The sequence below is a fragment of the Lissotriton helveticus genome, chromosome 3_1, assembly GCF_964261635.1.
Source record: "Lissotriton helveticus chromosome 3_1, aLisHel1.1, whole genome shotgun sequence".
In the NCBI taxonomy this organism is placed as follows: Eukaryota; Metazoa; Chordata; class Amphibia; order Caudata; family Salamandridae; genus Lissotriton; species Lissotriton helveticus.
This window is the reverse complement of record NC_136061.1, coordinates 981333906-981350531: the sequence shown is the minus strand read 5'-3', so window position 1 is coordinate 981350531 and position 16626 is coordinate 981333906. Positions and strand designations below refer to the sequence as shown.

The window sequence follows — 16626 nt, the reverse complement described above, 5'->3', positions numbered from 1 at the left end:
GTGTTTGTTTATCCCAAGACCTTATCACACACTTCACCAGGCAGAACAGGGCAGAGACATTCTTAGTTGCACAGTGGCAAATATTAGTGGTCAATTCGATCTTATGTAACGGGCCCATGGCCTTCTCAAAAGAAAAGTAGTACATTACTCAATTTAGTTTAAAATCGCTGGGCTCCAACAAGTGGAAGCCCCCTGATTTTATGAATGTTAACAAAAGTCCATCACCTCTCAACACATCTGACTCATCAGCTATCTCAAGGTGGATGAAAGTCTTAGGTTTTCCCACTAGCAGTGCAACTTGTTATATCTCTTTAATCTATTAATATTATTCCCCATATCCTCCCTTCATGGCAGTGTGAATGACCGATGTCACCTATTGTGTTTGCATTGATGCCAAGCATGATGTTTTAGATGCTGTTCTTCTTTTGGCTTATTACATAAAATGTTAGCTCACAGCTGCATCCTCCCATCCTGGATTTTAAGCCTGCCTGCTTGCCCTAATGCCAGTAGCTTCCCATCTCAATTATGTCAATACCAACCTTGTCCAAGCCTTGTGCTGCTAATGAAAACATTCTTCTAACCTTGTTTCTTTCAGATTGTATTAGTACCAGTGTCCTCCTGTCGTTAAGTTTTTAGTAATAGTCTCTCCCCAGCCATTTTTTTTTAAGCTGGCTTCATCGGCTCCTGTGTACTGATTGTAGTGCTTTTGTCTTCTGCAGACATGGGTCTCCGAGGCAGAGGCTTTGCGGTGGGATCTTGTAACACAGCTTGAGGAGAAGTCCAAACAACTCTTGGTTTTGCAGGAAGAGATGGAGATGCTCAAGAGTCAGTCTGAGATGTTACTGGAGCAGCATATTTCCCAGCTTAAGGTATGGCGCGGTGAATTAACTTGTAATGTGAGCACTAATGATTGAGCTGAAGTTCTGGTTATTGTGAAATTCGTGTCTGGCCCAAGTGAGCCGGAAGGCTCTTTATGTTGTTCTGTTAGGATGGGGGGGGGGGGATGGGGGGGGATGGGGAGGTCTCGTTCTGGAATTTATATAGTGTTTGTTTTATGATAACTTAACGTTTTCAAGTTGTGTATTCCCTTGAGGCATCGTCGAGCCAGGCATACATTAATTGCAGTAGAACCATAGGCTGCTGTTAAACTGGCAATCTAAAGTGTTGATCAGCTTTAAAACAAGAACAACCCCTTTTTGATCAGAGTAATGAAGTATTGAGCCTTCACGACTGATGAGGTTTCCTTCTTAGCCAAAGGAAAGAACCGTTTGGTTCCCATGAACTAAACTCTCCATTTAAGGTCACTTCCTCCATCCCGGCAGGAGAAAAGTCTATGCCTTTTCCCTAAGAGGAAGGTATTGTGCTGCATTGTACAAGCTGAAGTCCATTTCATCTCATGCAAGCAGCTGGCTCTTTGCCACCTCATTCAGGGAAGAGATGTTTGTCTCCCTTGCCTAAGCTGATGTCTCCATACTGCCCACTCAAGTTTCCTTCAGCCTTCTCCCCGACTTGGCCACTCTTTGCACTGCTATGTAACCTCCAGTTTAAGCTTTCACTGTTTTTTTCTAATATTCTTCTTTTTGAAAAATAAAACAGAGCTCCAATTTTAAAAATGCAAGTTTTTTGTTTTTATTTTTACCTAGTTTCCGTTCTCAGATTCATCAGTAATGGTTAGTTACTAATTTTCTTGGCTGTTGTTTTTACAGATGAACTACTCCCATGATCCAGGGATTTGAGAACCTGGAATAAAGAAATCTTGTTTGCATTTTGGAAATGCAGAGAGGAAGTCTTATTAAAACAGTGTAAACCCAGATTTTAATGACATTTTCGAAGTAAAATCTAGCACCAGTCCACCAGGGGGTGCGCTAAAAATTCTTTCTTGTAATAGTGTGTATTATAGATTGATTTTAAAATTTAAGCCATGATCCCATAAAAGGCCATAAGAAACTGTGTGCCTTGTAGTTCCTTCTAGTAGGCATTCATTCAGTCATTCTAGGATATGTTTAGAAATTGTGGTTGCATATGCTCTCTAGAGGTAAATAAATCTAGATCACCCACCCAGTGTCTATCCAAAAAGGAGCAGGCAGGAACATACCAATGGGGTAATATTTGCTGGTAGGACCCCAACCTTCAGTCCTGTGTCATCTGGTGGTAGCAGTGCATTTAGAGTGTGAGTGGATATCCTGCACTCTTCTATGTCTGCAAACCGGCAGCTGTGAGCCCTTATTTCTGTATCACGCAGCACCAGCATTATATGATAAATCACAAGTGCCAAATTGCCAGTTATGCACAATTGCCTACATTTTTGTTATGGGTGAGCTAGATAAGCAGGATAAGGTCATGCGGATTCTCATTAATGGATGTGTTTCTTTTATTATACTTTAGAGTGAAATGGTAGCTTGGCCAAGCATTTGAAGTTCTTGCTGTAGAAGGTGCAATAACTTGGAGTCCAGCTAAAGTATAACCCAATAATTAGACTGGTTCAAGGTCAATGAGAAAGAAATGTGGCTTTATTAGCAAGCAAGAACAGTTATAAATAAAAACAAACTCAAAGTACCAAGTACCTTCAGAAGCATACTTTTGAACCCAAACATGAATTAACACTTAAACGTTAATAATCTTTAATTGATAATTCTTCAGAGTTCCATGTTCATCTGTATCCTGCTCATGGCGATTCTTCAACTCTAGCCCTGCTTGTGTCATCACTAAATAGCTACATTTAAACAATGTTGAGTAAGTTCCTGGTTGCCAACCAGCACCAATCAACAAAAGTATGTTTGAAACTGTGAGCTATTTGGAAATATAAACACGGTTTGGCAAAGCCAGTAGACTTGGACTTTATGCAGTACTACATGTACCATTATCACATTATTAAGAGAGACACAGTAATAAGCAAGCTGGAGAGACGGAGGGCCATAGTTGTAAACTATTTACTCATGCAGTTCACTAAAAACACTAGAGGGAGGCAGAGGCCATTTGCATTAGGTGAGGCTCAATTCACTAAATCAGCCTCTGGAAAAGCAATGTGCAGAATATCTGTCAGATTACTGCACAGGTGAGCAAGCTTGCTAGACCGAATTGCTGCTTACTCACTTTTGACAGTTGTCTTGGCTGAATGGAAGTGGTTGTCCATGATAATTTCGATCCACTTTATTGAAACTCCAAGCCCTTTTGATTTGGGTATTGGCTCTTCTTTAATACATCCTACATTTCTGTTTCAGCTGGAATTTGCCTTTCATCTTCTGGTCTTAGGCTTCTGCGCAGTGGACTAGCTCCTTCTGCTTAGATCGCATAGGAGCTCCATGCCATTCTTCTGGCTTTAAAGGATTCTTTCTAGCTTCAGGGCAGCTGCAGCAAGGTGAAAGTGATACTGTCAAACTATACTTCCATCTGTTCTGTTTTTTTTTGTATCAGACCTTGAGCACTTGTGCTATGATGTCAGTATTTATAAGTGCAGGGGAAACTGCTGAACAATAGTCAGTTGATTTTTGCCCTGTTCACATCCACAATACCTATCCATTGGGAACTTTGTCAGATTTCTATATGGGTGTTACTGTTTGGAGAGGAGAGCAATTATAGCATAGGCGAAAATTACAGTTTGTGTTTCTTAGGCAATTACATTCAAGACATCTTCAAAGCAAGGGTGGGGTCTTCCTCAGCCTCAAGAGCTGTTGCGCACAGGATAGATTGGACTGTTTTAGGTTCCAGGCTCAATCCCCACACATGTACCAGGGTCAAATGTCTAGACCCATGTGAAAGCTATGTTGCAGACACAGAGGGAAACACCCCTTTTGCCACATTCATTCTTTAATTCTGTATGTGGTCCAAGAGAAGCTGATTTTACTCATCCTTTTGGAAGGCCATGGGTGGCTCCTTCCAAAATAAGAGACTAATTTAGTGAGCAGAATGATTGTTTTGAATTCCTACCCACGATACCAGTGTATTAGGACACGGATTCTTATATGGCTGGCAAATCTGTACCACAATGTCCTGGTTTGACTGCCTGTCACATCCTTTGTTTTTTGCCTGGACATTAATTTTTCACTGTAGGTGGTCTGATTGTTTCTGACATTTGACTACAGGGTCTTTGGCTGTGGGTATAAGAGGGTGCAACCCAAGTGTATCCCCACCTGTTTTCAGGGTTGACAGATGACCCCACAAACCAGCTTATTTCCAGATTAGTGATTGCTATTGTTTTGAGGCACAGTCCTGTTTATTTGATCCCCTTGATTGAAGGTGGCACTACTGTTCCTCACCAAGCAAATCTGCCCAGTTCCTGTATTAGTTTTACTCCCTGATCCCTTTAATGTCTCAAATGAGAGAGGACTGGACTGAAGATAAGTGTGTTGTGTGATTGTTTTGAGTACAGTTCATGTTGTATACCTGGGAAACCATGTGTGGGGTGAAAGGTATCCTAAGCTCAAAAGGCGGGGATATTGTTGGATTGATTAACTGTGTTCTTCTGGAAATGACCACCTGCATGCTGTTCGTCCCTGAGACCCTGCTGGTGTCTGGTGGACATATGCATCTGCTTACCTTTGAGCTACTCTCTGCATGCCTAGCAATTAAAAGGCTTTAGCAGAGGGAGTCTTCATAATATGGGATCCATCTCAATTCCATTGAGCAGCCTATCCCCAGCCGTTTAGAAAACCCAAAGAAGATGCAAGTCTTACAAAGTGCATTCTGGTCTGACTAGAACATTTTTCTGAAGATGGAGTGAAAGCGGGGCCATCCAGACCTCAAGCTATATTCAAGAGCCACTATACACTACTGAAAGAATGCTGCTCATATTCAGAAAGATGCTTTAGCAGGACTTGTTGCAATTTCCCTGAAGGCACAACCCGGTTTACAGCTCTGAAGTAGCCATTCTGCAGATACAATCTGCCTTGGAAGAAGAGGGACCTTCAAATCAGTGTATGTGGGAGGCCCTAAAACAGAAGAATTAAGGGTAAAGATCAGGGTGTACCTTACTGATACTTGTATAGAGGTTGACTTGGAGGAATAAATTGCCTAGAAGATAAGGGGATGGGGACTTTGCAGCCCAGTTTGATTGCATGAATCCAAGAACTGATAACGTTTTTCTCTTAAGCTTTGTAAGAAATTGGATTTATTATTATAGGCACTGCACATCCCAAGGAATAATCACAACTTTTGTCAATGCGAGGTCTCAAAGTCACTAACCTGAGGTTACCCCCTTGTTAGCTATGAAACAAAGCAGCCATGCTTAACTTAGGGCAATGTGTAAAGTGTGTATGCAGTACCAAAACAATGATTACATTCAAAATGCAAAATAATACAATTCCAAAACCAAATTGGGGACAAAGCTGATGCCACTCCAGAGCGTTTTAAAGGGAGCAGAGCTACTACATGCTTTCTAGGTTTCTCCGCTCCAACTCGCCAATGGCAACAGTTCCACCGCTCTTTGTGTGAATTTGGCTGAGATTACCCGTACCTCCAGCCTGTCCAGCATCCACAAGAAACCCTGCAGTTTTGTGATTGGGCCATGATACCCACCTGCTTGCCCAGCCAAGGCCAATGGACACTCAGTCTACCACGTACCCTGCAGCCCCAACTTCCAGACATCTTTAGCATGAAATTTAAAATGCTCACCCTAGCCCAGGTCCCATCAGCCCTCTACCCTATAGACTGGATAGTGGCTGGGACCTTCTGTACGCCTATTTCCATAAGCCCATTCTGCCGGCCCAGGTGAGCGATCTGTGGCTTGTAGTGGGACAAGAGCATTTTCAGTTTCCAGTTTGCACTGCTCCCCTTTGGTCTCACCAGTGCCTCTCTGTTAACAAAAGTGATGGCTGTGGCAGCACAGCTTTGGAGGCCTGTGGTGCCAGTCTTCCCCCTTCCTTGACCGGCTGCTAAAGGCGGGGTTGCTCCAGGGCGTCGATAACCACTTCCAGACCACGGCAAACTTCCTTTCATCCCTGGGGGTTCAATATAGATATATCAACGTTGCACCCGACTCCTCAGGTGCTCGATTTCATCAGAGCCATTCTGGACATGGTTTAGTTTCGTGCTTTTCCTCCAGTGAGGAGAGTCCAGGACATTCAGGCTAAAATCCTGACCTTTCAGCATCTGTGCTGGATTTCAGTGAGGTAGGCTCTGAGGCTACTGGGGTGGACAGTCGAGCATGCCGGTGGCGGATATGGGCCCAGTGTGCTAACTTCAAGAGCACCTCTCTGACCACGTTCACATTTCGAAGCGGACTGCAAAAGACATGCAGTGGTGGTCGTGACTAGGTCAGCGGCAGAGCCCCTCTCTCTATCTCACCCATAGCTCACAGTTGTGACTGTTGCATCGCTTCTTAGATGGAGGCAGTCATCTGGGAAAGGAGGAGATTAGAGACATCCGGCTCAGCCTCTCCCCATCTCCCTGTTTTGTCTCCTTCCACCCCACACCCCCTGACAGGGGAGTCTGAGCATTATGGCCGATGCCCGGTGCCAGACAGCTATAGAGGAGATCGGCACTGGTTCATCCCCTTGACCGTCACCTACATAGCTGGACATTGAGCACAGTTTCTCCCCGTTCTCCCAGTTTTGTCTCCTTCCTCCCACTCCCTTTGACAGCAGAGTCTGAGCATTATGGCCAACACCCAGTGGAGCTGGCAGACAGCTATAGAGGAGATCTGCCCTGGTTCTTCCTCTTGGTCGTCACTTGCCCAGCCGGATTTGGACACAGTTTCTCCCCATCTCCCTGTTTTGTCTCCTTCCTCCCCTCTGACGAATTTACCTTAACACTGCTTTTTAATCCTATGTTTGATTATGCTTTGTAACAAATGTATCATATGAACAAGTTACTTACCTTCAGTAATGCCTTATCTTATTTATTTAAGCAACTTGTAAAGCACGCAAATAACCTTAGGTGTCTCGGTGCTGAGGACTAAAGAAGAGGTAGAGAGACAACCTAGTCGCAGATTCCCTACCAACCCACCCATCCTTCTCGCTCTGCAAACGGATTTCTAGGGACAGGGCTTTTCTCCTTTCAGGGCCCTAGTTTTTCACATCAGTGGTCAGTGTTCTTTGTTCCTCCACGCTTTTGGCGTGAAAAGTAGTGTAAAGAAACTGACGTCATTGCACTGGGCTAGCTCATATATAGGCGCCATGCCCAAACCATCTGGTGCAGACGATGCCATGTGCAGCCGATAACTCCATCTACCCACATGCAGGAGTACTGCTCACAAAACTCTTCCTAATCCAGTCTGCCGCCTGGGGATAATTCTAAGGTATGGAATCTGCAGATAGATAGTATCTACCAGATAAGGTGCTGCCGAAGTTAAGAAAAAAAAATTATAGGCGGTCACCAGGGGAGAGGTGTGGCGCCGCGGCCAGGGCGACTGACGCTGGAATCCGGGGACCACGGTTCGATCCCCGGCTCCGGCGCAGGTTAGCCCAGCACCATGTGACTCTGGGCAATAGCTTGCTTAATCTTCCCGAAGGCCCCCAGCGCCTAGAGACCCTTACGGGTGATTGTGCGCTTTACAAATGTGGACTTTACCTGTAGTTAGGATGTAGTTTCCATAGGAAGAGCGTTTTTTCATTTGCCAATAACTTTGGCGTGGTTTCACAAATCCTCGCAAAATTTTCAAAAACAAATACGCCATTCACTTCACTGCTGGCTTGAAAATTTTGTGGTGATCTGTCAAGCGACAGCTGAGAAAAAGGGTGGGTCTCAAAAGGCTTTTTCTCCATGTTCATTTCCATAGGAACTGCTACAGCCCTAACTGCTGAATGTAATTGCACCACATTTGGCAGAAAGGGAGCTCTTGTTCCAGAAAGCGCCCTTTTTGTTAAGTTGTGTAAATCCGTTCAGTAGTTACTGTAAAATGTAAAGATTTCTTAGATGTACAACTGAGGCTGCAGTGGATTTGCAACCCCTCCTGAACTTGTGCATGAGATTTGATTCACTGCCAACACTTCAATCCAGGAAGGGTTGGCAGCCATCTTGTGACTCTGTTGAACCTGCCCCGGGGACAACAACCTCCTCTCTGCAGGCCCCTACTCATGCAAGGAGGGGGGGGGGGCACACAGACACCACCCCCTCAAACTGCAGGCTGGGCCCGGGGGATGGGGTCCTCAGGGCTGAATTCGCCTGGGAGGGGCCTCCCTCCCATGTTTTTTTGTGGTTTTTTTTTTTTATTAATAAAAAAAAGGTGTGCAGGCCCCCTTGGATTGAGGTCCCATGGCTCGGGAGGAGGGGCCACTCTGCCCATTCCCTTTAAATAAAGATTTTTTTTTTAAATGATTAGGCCGGGCCCTGGGGGATGGGAGCCCTGTTGCGAAAAATGCCCCCCCCCCCCCCCCGTCCTTAAAAAAAAAAAAAAGTATAATAATTTAAAAAAAGAAATCGCCCTGGAAGCCCCTTCCATCTACAAAAAAAAAATACAAAAATGGGGCAGGCCCCAGAGGATGGGATCCCCGGGACCCAAAACAGCCTGGGAATGGGAGCCCCACTTCCTAAAAAAAATATAGAAACAAAAAAGGAAGAAAAAAAACCAGACAACACCCCATCCCCTTTCTCCACCACTCTACGAATGCGCCTTCTGTTGCGCTGCTGGTTGTGTAAGAAATCCCCTTTGCTGCTGAGGATCCTTAGGGGCCAACAAGGCCTCCTGTTACTTTCAGTAAGCCCCACACAGTGGGGTTGCTGAGAGGTGGCTGGGGGCCACACCCCCTTTCTCCACTTCTCTGCAAATGCGCCTCTCAGCACACTGCTGGTGGGGGGATGAGGTCCCCTTACCTCCTGAGGGCCTCCAGACTAAAGTGGACTTCTTCCCCCCCAACCAGAGTGCGCCAAAAGGCACGTTTGCAGAGAAAGGGGGTGTTGCCTCTGACAACCTCTCAGCAATCCAGCTATGTAGGTCTTACTGGAGGTAATAGGAGGGCTAGTTAGCCCCCAAGGACTCAAGAGCGAATGGGATGTCATCCCCCAACTAGTAGTGTGTCAGGAGGTGCCTTTGTAGAGTGGTGGAGAAAGGGGACGTGACATCTGTGAGAAAGTGAGTTTGTTGCAGTACCCCCCCCCCCCCCCACACTTTTTGCCTGATGCACTTTTCCTTGGTGTGCCCTGGGCCTGTGTCCCTTCCCTAAAAACTGTACAAAGCCTAAACCCAATTGGCATCTCTGGCCAAATGTCAGCCCCTAGTAAATGGTACCCTAGGTACCCAAGGCATTGTGACCAGAGAAGACCCCTGAGGGCTGCAGCACTTATTGTGCCACCCTAAGGGGCCCTGTACCCTGACACACACACTGCCTTTGCAGGCTCAGTGTTCTGGTGCAGAACTAAACAAAGAGTCGACATGGCACACATCCCTGTGTGCCATGCCCACAAACCCACTGCCCTGGCATACATCAGCCACCCCTCTAGTTGGGTGCCCTGTGCCAGTGGTGTGGGCACAGTGGCATGAGCTCTTACCCGGGGCCCTTCGGGGCACTGTAAGTGCAGTGATGCCATTAGGAGTATATGGTGCTGGGAGGTTGTCATTATGAACTCCACAGCACCATAATGGCTACACTGAAAGCTGACAAGTTTGATATCCAACTTCTCAGCACATTAAACCCACACTGATGCCAGTGTGATATTTAATGTCAAATGCACTACAGAGGGCATCTTAGAGATGCCCCTGAAACCTAACCTACTATCCACGTCTTGTCTGAGAGGCTGCCTAGGCTGCCACACAGCAGACATGTTGCTCGACCCCTAGGTGGAGAGCTCCCGCTCTCCTGGGCCTGCAACAATGCACATCCTGCGACGAGGTGCCAAGCCTCCTCCTCCAGGATGGGCAGGGGAAGCTTCAAAGGCATTCCACCTTTGTGAGCTTCTCCAGACCACTTGCTGTACTCAGCAACTGGGCCCCACCAGTTCTGACCCCCACTCTGGTGGGAAGACTGGCGGGAAACCGTACGTCAGAAAGGGGGGGGGGTGCCAGCCTGGGCCAACTCCACCCCTCAGTTGGGAGAGGCGAGGTGATGCACGACCCCGGGCTCTGGCCATTTTGAAGATGGGGAGCCCTGCCCAATCACAGCTAGGCTCCTGCCCCCCTCCCACAGTAGAGGAGCAGGCTAGGGGGTGTACCCACCCCAGGGCAGGGACCCATTGGTCCCTGACCTTGCCCTACCTGTAACACCCCTAAATTTAGTATTTTAGGGGCACAATGAACCTTCTTCCACAGATCCAGATTCCGAAACGAGAAAGAACAAGGAACACGAAGACCTGCCGTGCAGCTGCTAAAAAGAGGAAGACACCAACTGACTTGGCCCCAGCCCTACCGGCCTGTCGACCCTCAAACCTGCTCCTGCTAAACCTCGGTGTCTCCAGTGGTCCGCAACCTCGAAAACCCCGGAGTACCTGACTGCCTTGTGACTCTAACTACCTGGGTCTCCCAAGAGCAGTGGTACTGCTCAAAGCAAGTAACAAGCCCTGACATCAGCCTGGAACCGCGAACCCTGCACACTCTGCACCCGCCAGGCCTGGTCTGTGCTGGAGTGAATCAAGACCCTGAGGATGTCCCCCCCCGGTGATTCTGACCTGGAATCCAGTGCCCAAGGACCCTCCTCGACTCAGACGACGCCTGCAGCCTCAGGACAAAGGACCAGCAGAGGGTAAGATTTTCCGACCTCAAAAGACACCTCGGCGCCCCACGGCCCCCTGTGCCCAACTCCTGGGTTCCTGCCTATCCTCCAAGATCCCAACTTACCCCTCGAAGTGTTGGTCGCTCCAGAAGATCCTCCGTCCCCAAGCCTGCAGCCTTTGTTCCTTTTTCAAGATCCTCATTGAAGAACATTGAGCGCCCGACGGCTCAAAAGCACTCTGCACCAAGCCGCCCCAGTGCCCCTGGGAGTGCAACCATTGTCCTATCCCACTTCCCCATTTGCCCTGAGCAAGTGACCAGGAGCCCAGCTCCCACAGCTGTGTGGCCTGCTAGCCAGCACCCACCAACCGAAGGCCCCCTGCCTCTCATTGGATAACATTGGGCCTAACTACCTCTGCACCCGGCCGCCCCTGTGCCGCTGAGGGTGTACCAACTGTACCTACCTGACCCTGGGGGACCCCTGAGTCTATGCCCGGAACCTTAAATTCACCAGTCGAGTACTCACCTGAAAACCAATGACTCACTTTCCTGCTATAGGATAACATTGACTGGTTTGACTCGAAATTTCTTTTAAGTGTGAAGTTTTTAAACTTTAAAATATTCATCTAAAATCGGCTGAATTACGAATTTCGAATTACTCACCTGTGATCAGGTGAAAAGCCAGTACTGTACCTTGTAGCCCAGTACTGAACCGCAAAAGTAATCACAACCGTGTTTGATAGTAATCTAAATTTCTGCCATAGGAAACCATTGACTGTTTTTCTGTGAAAATTCTTCTAAGTGTGAATTTTTGAAATGGTAAAATATTCATCTAAAATCAGGCGAATATCGGAATCCGAAGTACTCGCCTGTAATCAGAAGAGAAGCCAGTGCTGTATCTTTTAGCCCAGTACTGAACCGCAAAAGTAATCACAACCGTGGTTACTAGTAATCTAAATTCCGTCCATAGGAAACCATTGACTGTTTTTCTGTGATATTTCTTGTCTACTTTTGAAAATTACAAGTATTCCTTAAAAATCGTACCAACTACTAAAACGTAATTACTTACCTGTTTTAGGTAGAGACCCCAGTGCTGAACCTGGGAGTCCAGTACTGGATTACAAAAGTAACGAGAACCTACTTTACCTGTGCTTTGAATTTATCTTTTATATTCTTTAAAAATCATTGCAATAACTAAAACGTTTTTACTAAACGTTTTCAGCTTAGACCCCAGGACTGAATCTAGGAACCAGTCCTGAAGTTATCAAAGTAACCTATAAAGTAATCAGTTGCATTTATGTAGAATAACCCATTGAGCTCAATGTTAAATTGTGTTTAGAATTGTGTTGCCTACTGCAACCATTCTACCTATTGTGTTTACAAAGTTTATTGCCTCTTTGCAAAGTAAAGACATGAGTACTCTTATCAAGAAAATTATATTTTAATAACTGTTGGTTCTCAAAATAGAACTATATCTTTGGATATTAAAACAATTGGCCTAGAGTTCAGTTCTTGAGTGTGTGAAACCTTTTGCTGACTGAGTGTATACAACAAATGCTTTACACTGTCCTCTGGTCCTGCTTACTGCTCGACCAAGCTACCACTTTAGAGAGTAAGGCCAGACCTGACTTTAACCTCTGTTATACCTCTGGGGATTGTGGACTCTATACACACTGTACATTACTTTGTTCCAGTACATATAGAGCCACTTTCTCATAACCTCCTACTAGATCTCAGCAATCCAGGTGTGGAACTTACTGTACGTAACAGGAGGGGTAGTTGGTCCCCAATGACGTCCTTGATTGATTGATTGATTGTGGGTTTCTAAAGCGCTAGAATCGACTCCCGAAGGAGTATCTCTGCGCTGTAGACCTCTGGGGAACCCGTCCTGGCTTTCCCTGTGAGATGGTCCCTACTGGGTATCGCCAAGGTGAAACTAGGCATCCCCAGCGTATGTGGGGGCCGTTGTGGAGATGAGGCAAGCTAATGCCCAGAGTTGCCAAGTGTGATCCCTATTTAGAGTAGGCACCGAGGCGAGAATTATCGAATCCGTTGACCCTGGTCCAAGACCCTGCCGCATCGGGGATTGAACCCTGGTCCCGGGCCGTCCTCTGCTCCTGGGTCTGCCGCCTCTAACCAGTGAGCCACACCACTCCACCTAGGGGCCAACTACCCCTCTTGTCATCTCCAATAGGTCCCACAAATCGGGATAGCTAAGAGATCTTCGGAGGACACACCCCTTTTCTCCACAACTCTGCAAACGCAGCTAGTTGTGCACTACTGGTTGGGGCATGAAGTCCACTTTATTCTTGAGGGACCTTGGGGTCAAGAAGCCCTCCTAGTACCTCTTTGTAAGTACTTCACAGCGGGATTATTGAGAGCTGGTGAGTGGCCAGTCCCCTTTGTCCACCTCTCTGCAAACATGGCTACTAGTTTAAAAAACATAGAAATTCACTGAAAAAACTAAAGGTGACCGGAATGTCTTCGTTAGGCTGACGTTTCTCGTACAAAACCAGAGCAATTCAGCAGTTCTAGTTAGAGAGCTAATTATAACTTGTGCTCCCTACAATGCATTGCTTATGACCTCACATAATACAGAACTCATGACATGGTCAGTAACATCACTGATTTTGGTTCATTAATGTTTTTATCCTGCTCAGGGTGTACCTCACCCCTGGGCACATTAACAAATATTTCCACAGAGAGGAAAAGAGTTGCCCACGATGTGGCCAACTCTGAGCAGAAATTTTTCACATGATCTGGACATGTCCACTGGGACAAAGTCACGAAATGGATGGCAGCCATCATTTAAAGGCCTGGCTCACTAGCCTTCTGTCTCCTTGGCCTATTTCCTCATACTTTCAAAACAAGGATTACAAGCAGATTTCGGGACCTGGCCTTTATCCTAGCTAAAAGGTGAAGTAAGGGGACATTAGAAATCAATATAGGGGCCTCAAATAGTAAGGTGGAAGAAAGAGTTGGATAGATTGGCGGGATGTGAAGGAGGAGTTCTGCTTCAAAATGCCCGGTGGGGAATTTGTTCGCTCGAGCGAGCCAGAGCCTGAGAGGCCCTGGTTGATGCTACAAAAGACCCAGAGCCTGACTCTGGAGAATCTACACCACTGGAGAAATCCCCTCCTGAGAGTATATTACTTTCCGAACTGGGGGATAGAGTATTGGGAGGTCCACCAGATGAGAATGAAGGTAGCCACTAGATTGATTGCAAACTCTGCTCCACTTCTACTAAGCAAAAGCACAAAAAATGCTCTTGCTTTCTAGAAGTGAAGCAGAATTGGTTTTGGACAGAGGGAGCTGCTTGTTCAGCAGCAGCCTCTGTCCAAAAGCAATGCCGTCTCCTGCAGAATCCGGAGAGCCAGCAGCGACCGTAGGGGCATTCAGGCTCCCCCTGCGGTCCTCAATTAAATGTCTGGGTGCCCTGGGTGGGATTAGGGCACCCAGTATAGAGGCCAGGCCCTGAGGGATAGGGTCCCAGGGGCCAAAATCTGCCTGGGAAGGAGGTCTGCTTGGCTCCTCTCCCTTTAATTTATTATTTTTTTTTAAAAAGGCCGAGCCCGGAGGTCCCCAGGGCTGAAATCAACCCGGGTAGGGCAGCCGCAGGGCCCATCTCCCTATCAAACCAGCATTGGCATAGCTAATAGGTCTCGCTTTTTGGACTGTATAAGTATTTAGTTATGCAGCAGAATATCCTTGGTGCAACGACACCAACTGTTGCATGGCTAAACACTTCTAAGGTCCCAAATGCGAGACCTATTGGTTATGCCAGTGTTTGTTGATATTTGGAAATTGGAGGAAATGTATTGTAGTCTTGTCTTCAGAAAAAATTGTAGTGTTTTGCTTTGCACAAATTCTGCTAGTTCTATTGCATCTTACGCAGGCAGCGAACTAGCCCAGAATGGATTTGCACTGTTTTTGTACCAGAGAAAAGTTATGTGACGTGTTCCTTCTTCTGTTGACGGTGTATACTCTTGGTGCATATCTTGTCTTCTCAACTTCTGGGAGCTGATGGCTTCCTAATAAGCACATGTGATGGCAATTTCTTTTAACAAAATCTGAAGGTCATTTCATAGTCCAGCATGCCATAAAAAGAAAATAATGCAGAATTGTCAGGGTTTTTATGTACATTTGCTTGGAGAACACTGTGATTATGAGCCCTACGTTATGTTTTTAATAATAGTTTCCAGCCCGAGTACGATGTTCTTTCTTAAAAATAATATTAATTAAACTAAAAAAAAACCTAATAAAATTCACTGATGCTACTTGGCTGTGTTAAATATTCTAGAACATAACCCTGTGTCAAAGAGAGAGTGTAACTGCATCTTTATTTCGTAATACACTATTTTAAAAGTCTTCCGACACCTTCTCCGCTTTGGACAGTAATCCATTGTAGCACCAGAAATCCGCCAAAGTTGGTTTAGAATTTAATAAAACTGACAAGAATGTCTAGCACGTCAGCAAGAAGGTGCTTTCAAGAAGGACATAGTACCTGCAGGCTATTTATAGTCCAGTATCTTCTAGTTTGCATTTTATAGCTGATACCTCCCTCGCATTCCCTGATGCTCGTTACGCGGGGATTGTGTCAAATGTGCATTTCATGACCTGGAGCTTGACGTGCATATTGGAAGTATTGAATGTACATGTTATCACTGGCGTAAAAGTAACGTCAAAGCGGGCGCGGAAGTGAAAGCGAACGCGATCAAGCGAGGCAGGCGCTGCGCTTAATGAGCATAACGAGGAAAGCCATATGGCGCCTCTGCTTGTAAGGGCGCGCCCGCGCACATGCACGCAAGCTGTAGGCCGGCCATGGTAGCATTTTTTTAAGCCCTTATTAAAAGACTCGCCAGACCAGCGCATGCGCTGGGTCAGGCGAGACCTAAAAAGGGCTCCCCCCGGGGTCCAAAACTGCCCATGTGGTCCTCTCCCTAAAAAAGCAACAAAATAATTGGACAAAAACCAACTTGCAAGTCACCGGAGACCCTGCTCCCTTTCTCCACTACTCTGCAAACGCGCCTCCTGGTGCACTGCTGCTGGGGGGTAGGGCATCAAGTCCCCTTGGCTGCAAACGGTCCTTGGAAGCCAACAAGCCCTCCTGTAATCTCCAGTAAGTTTCACACAGGGGGATTGCTGAGAGGCCTTTGAAGGCTACACCCCCTTTTCTCCAAAACTCTTCTAACTTGTCTCCTGGTGCACTACTGGTTGGGGAATGAATTCCACTTTACTTCTGAAGTCGTCAGGACTTTAGTGGACTTCTTCCCCTAGGCAGTGGTGCGCCAGGAGGCGCATTTGCAGTGTAGTGGAGAAAGGGGGCAGGGCCTCCCAACAACCTCTTATCAGTCCAGCTGTGTGGGACTTGAGATAATAGGAGGGGTCGCTGGCCCCCAAGGACCCTCCGGAGTAAAGTGTAATTTATCCCCCAACCAGTAGTGCTCCAGGAGTTGTGTTTGTGGAGTGGTGGGATAGGGGGGCGTGGCCTCTGAAGACCTATTAGCAGTCCCGCTTTGTTGGAGTTACTGGAGTTAACCGGAGGGGTAGTTCTGCACTCACATCCACTAACTCCTATAGCCACTCATACACCCACTCTCACTAATACAACCACTGACATATTCACTCATACATACAGCCATTCACACCCTGAGTCAGTCACAAACCCATGTAGCCACTGACTCACCCACTCACTCATCCATACAGGCAGTCACACACACCTTCACCCACGCACAAAGACACACCTACAGGTACTCAGGCAAAGAATTACCCACCCATACAGCCACTTAGACACCAACTGATAGTCAAACAACCTCTCATCATACATTCACTGAGACACCCCTAATCACTCACTTATACAGTCATGCACCCACTCAATCACCCATATAGGCACTCATGCACCCACTGATCCACCAATACACCTTGGTGTATATATATTTAACACTAATAAATGTGTTAAAAACAGTCACTGGATGATGTCTCTGTTTAAATTTAAAATGTTGTCCATTGTCCAACGGGCTTTGTATGGGCTGGGCCCACTCTACCTT

The 16626-nt window shown here is 46.6% G+C and overlaps 1 protein-coding gene across 6 annotated transcripts in view; it reads left to right on the top strand.

Annotated features, from left to right (window-relative positions):
• Positions 1-16626, top strand: part of PCNT (pericentrin) — a 1333356-nt gene that overhangs the window by 447123 nt on the left and 869607 nt on the right. For all 6 annotated transcript variants that reach the window (XM_078681435.1, XM_078681433.1, XM_078681434.1 and 3 more), the window contains one exon: positions 720-869. In XM_078681435.1, coding sequence (XP_078537561.1) covers positions 720-869 — 150 coding nt within the window. The remainder of the gene's footprint in view (positions 1-719; positions 870-16626) is intronic.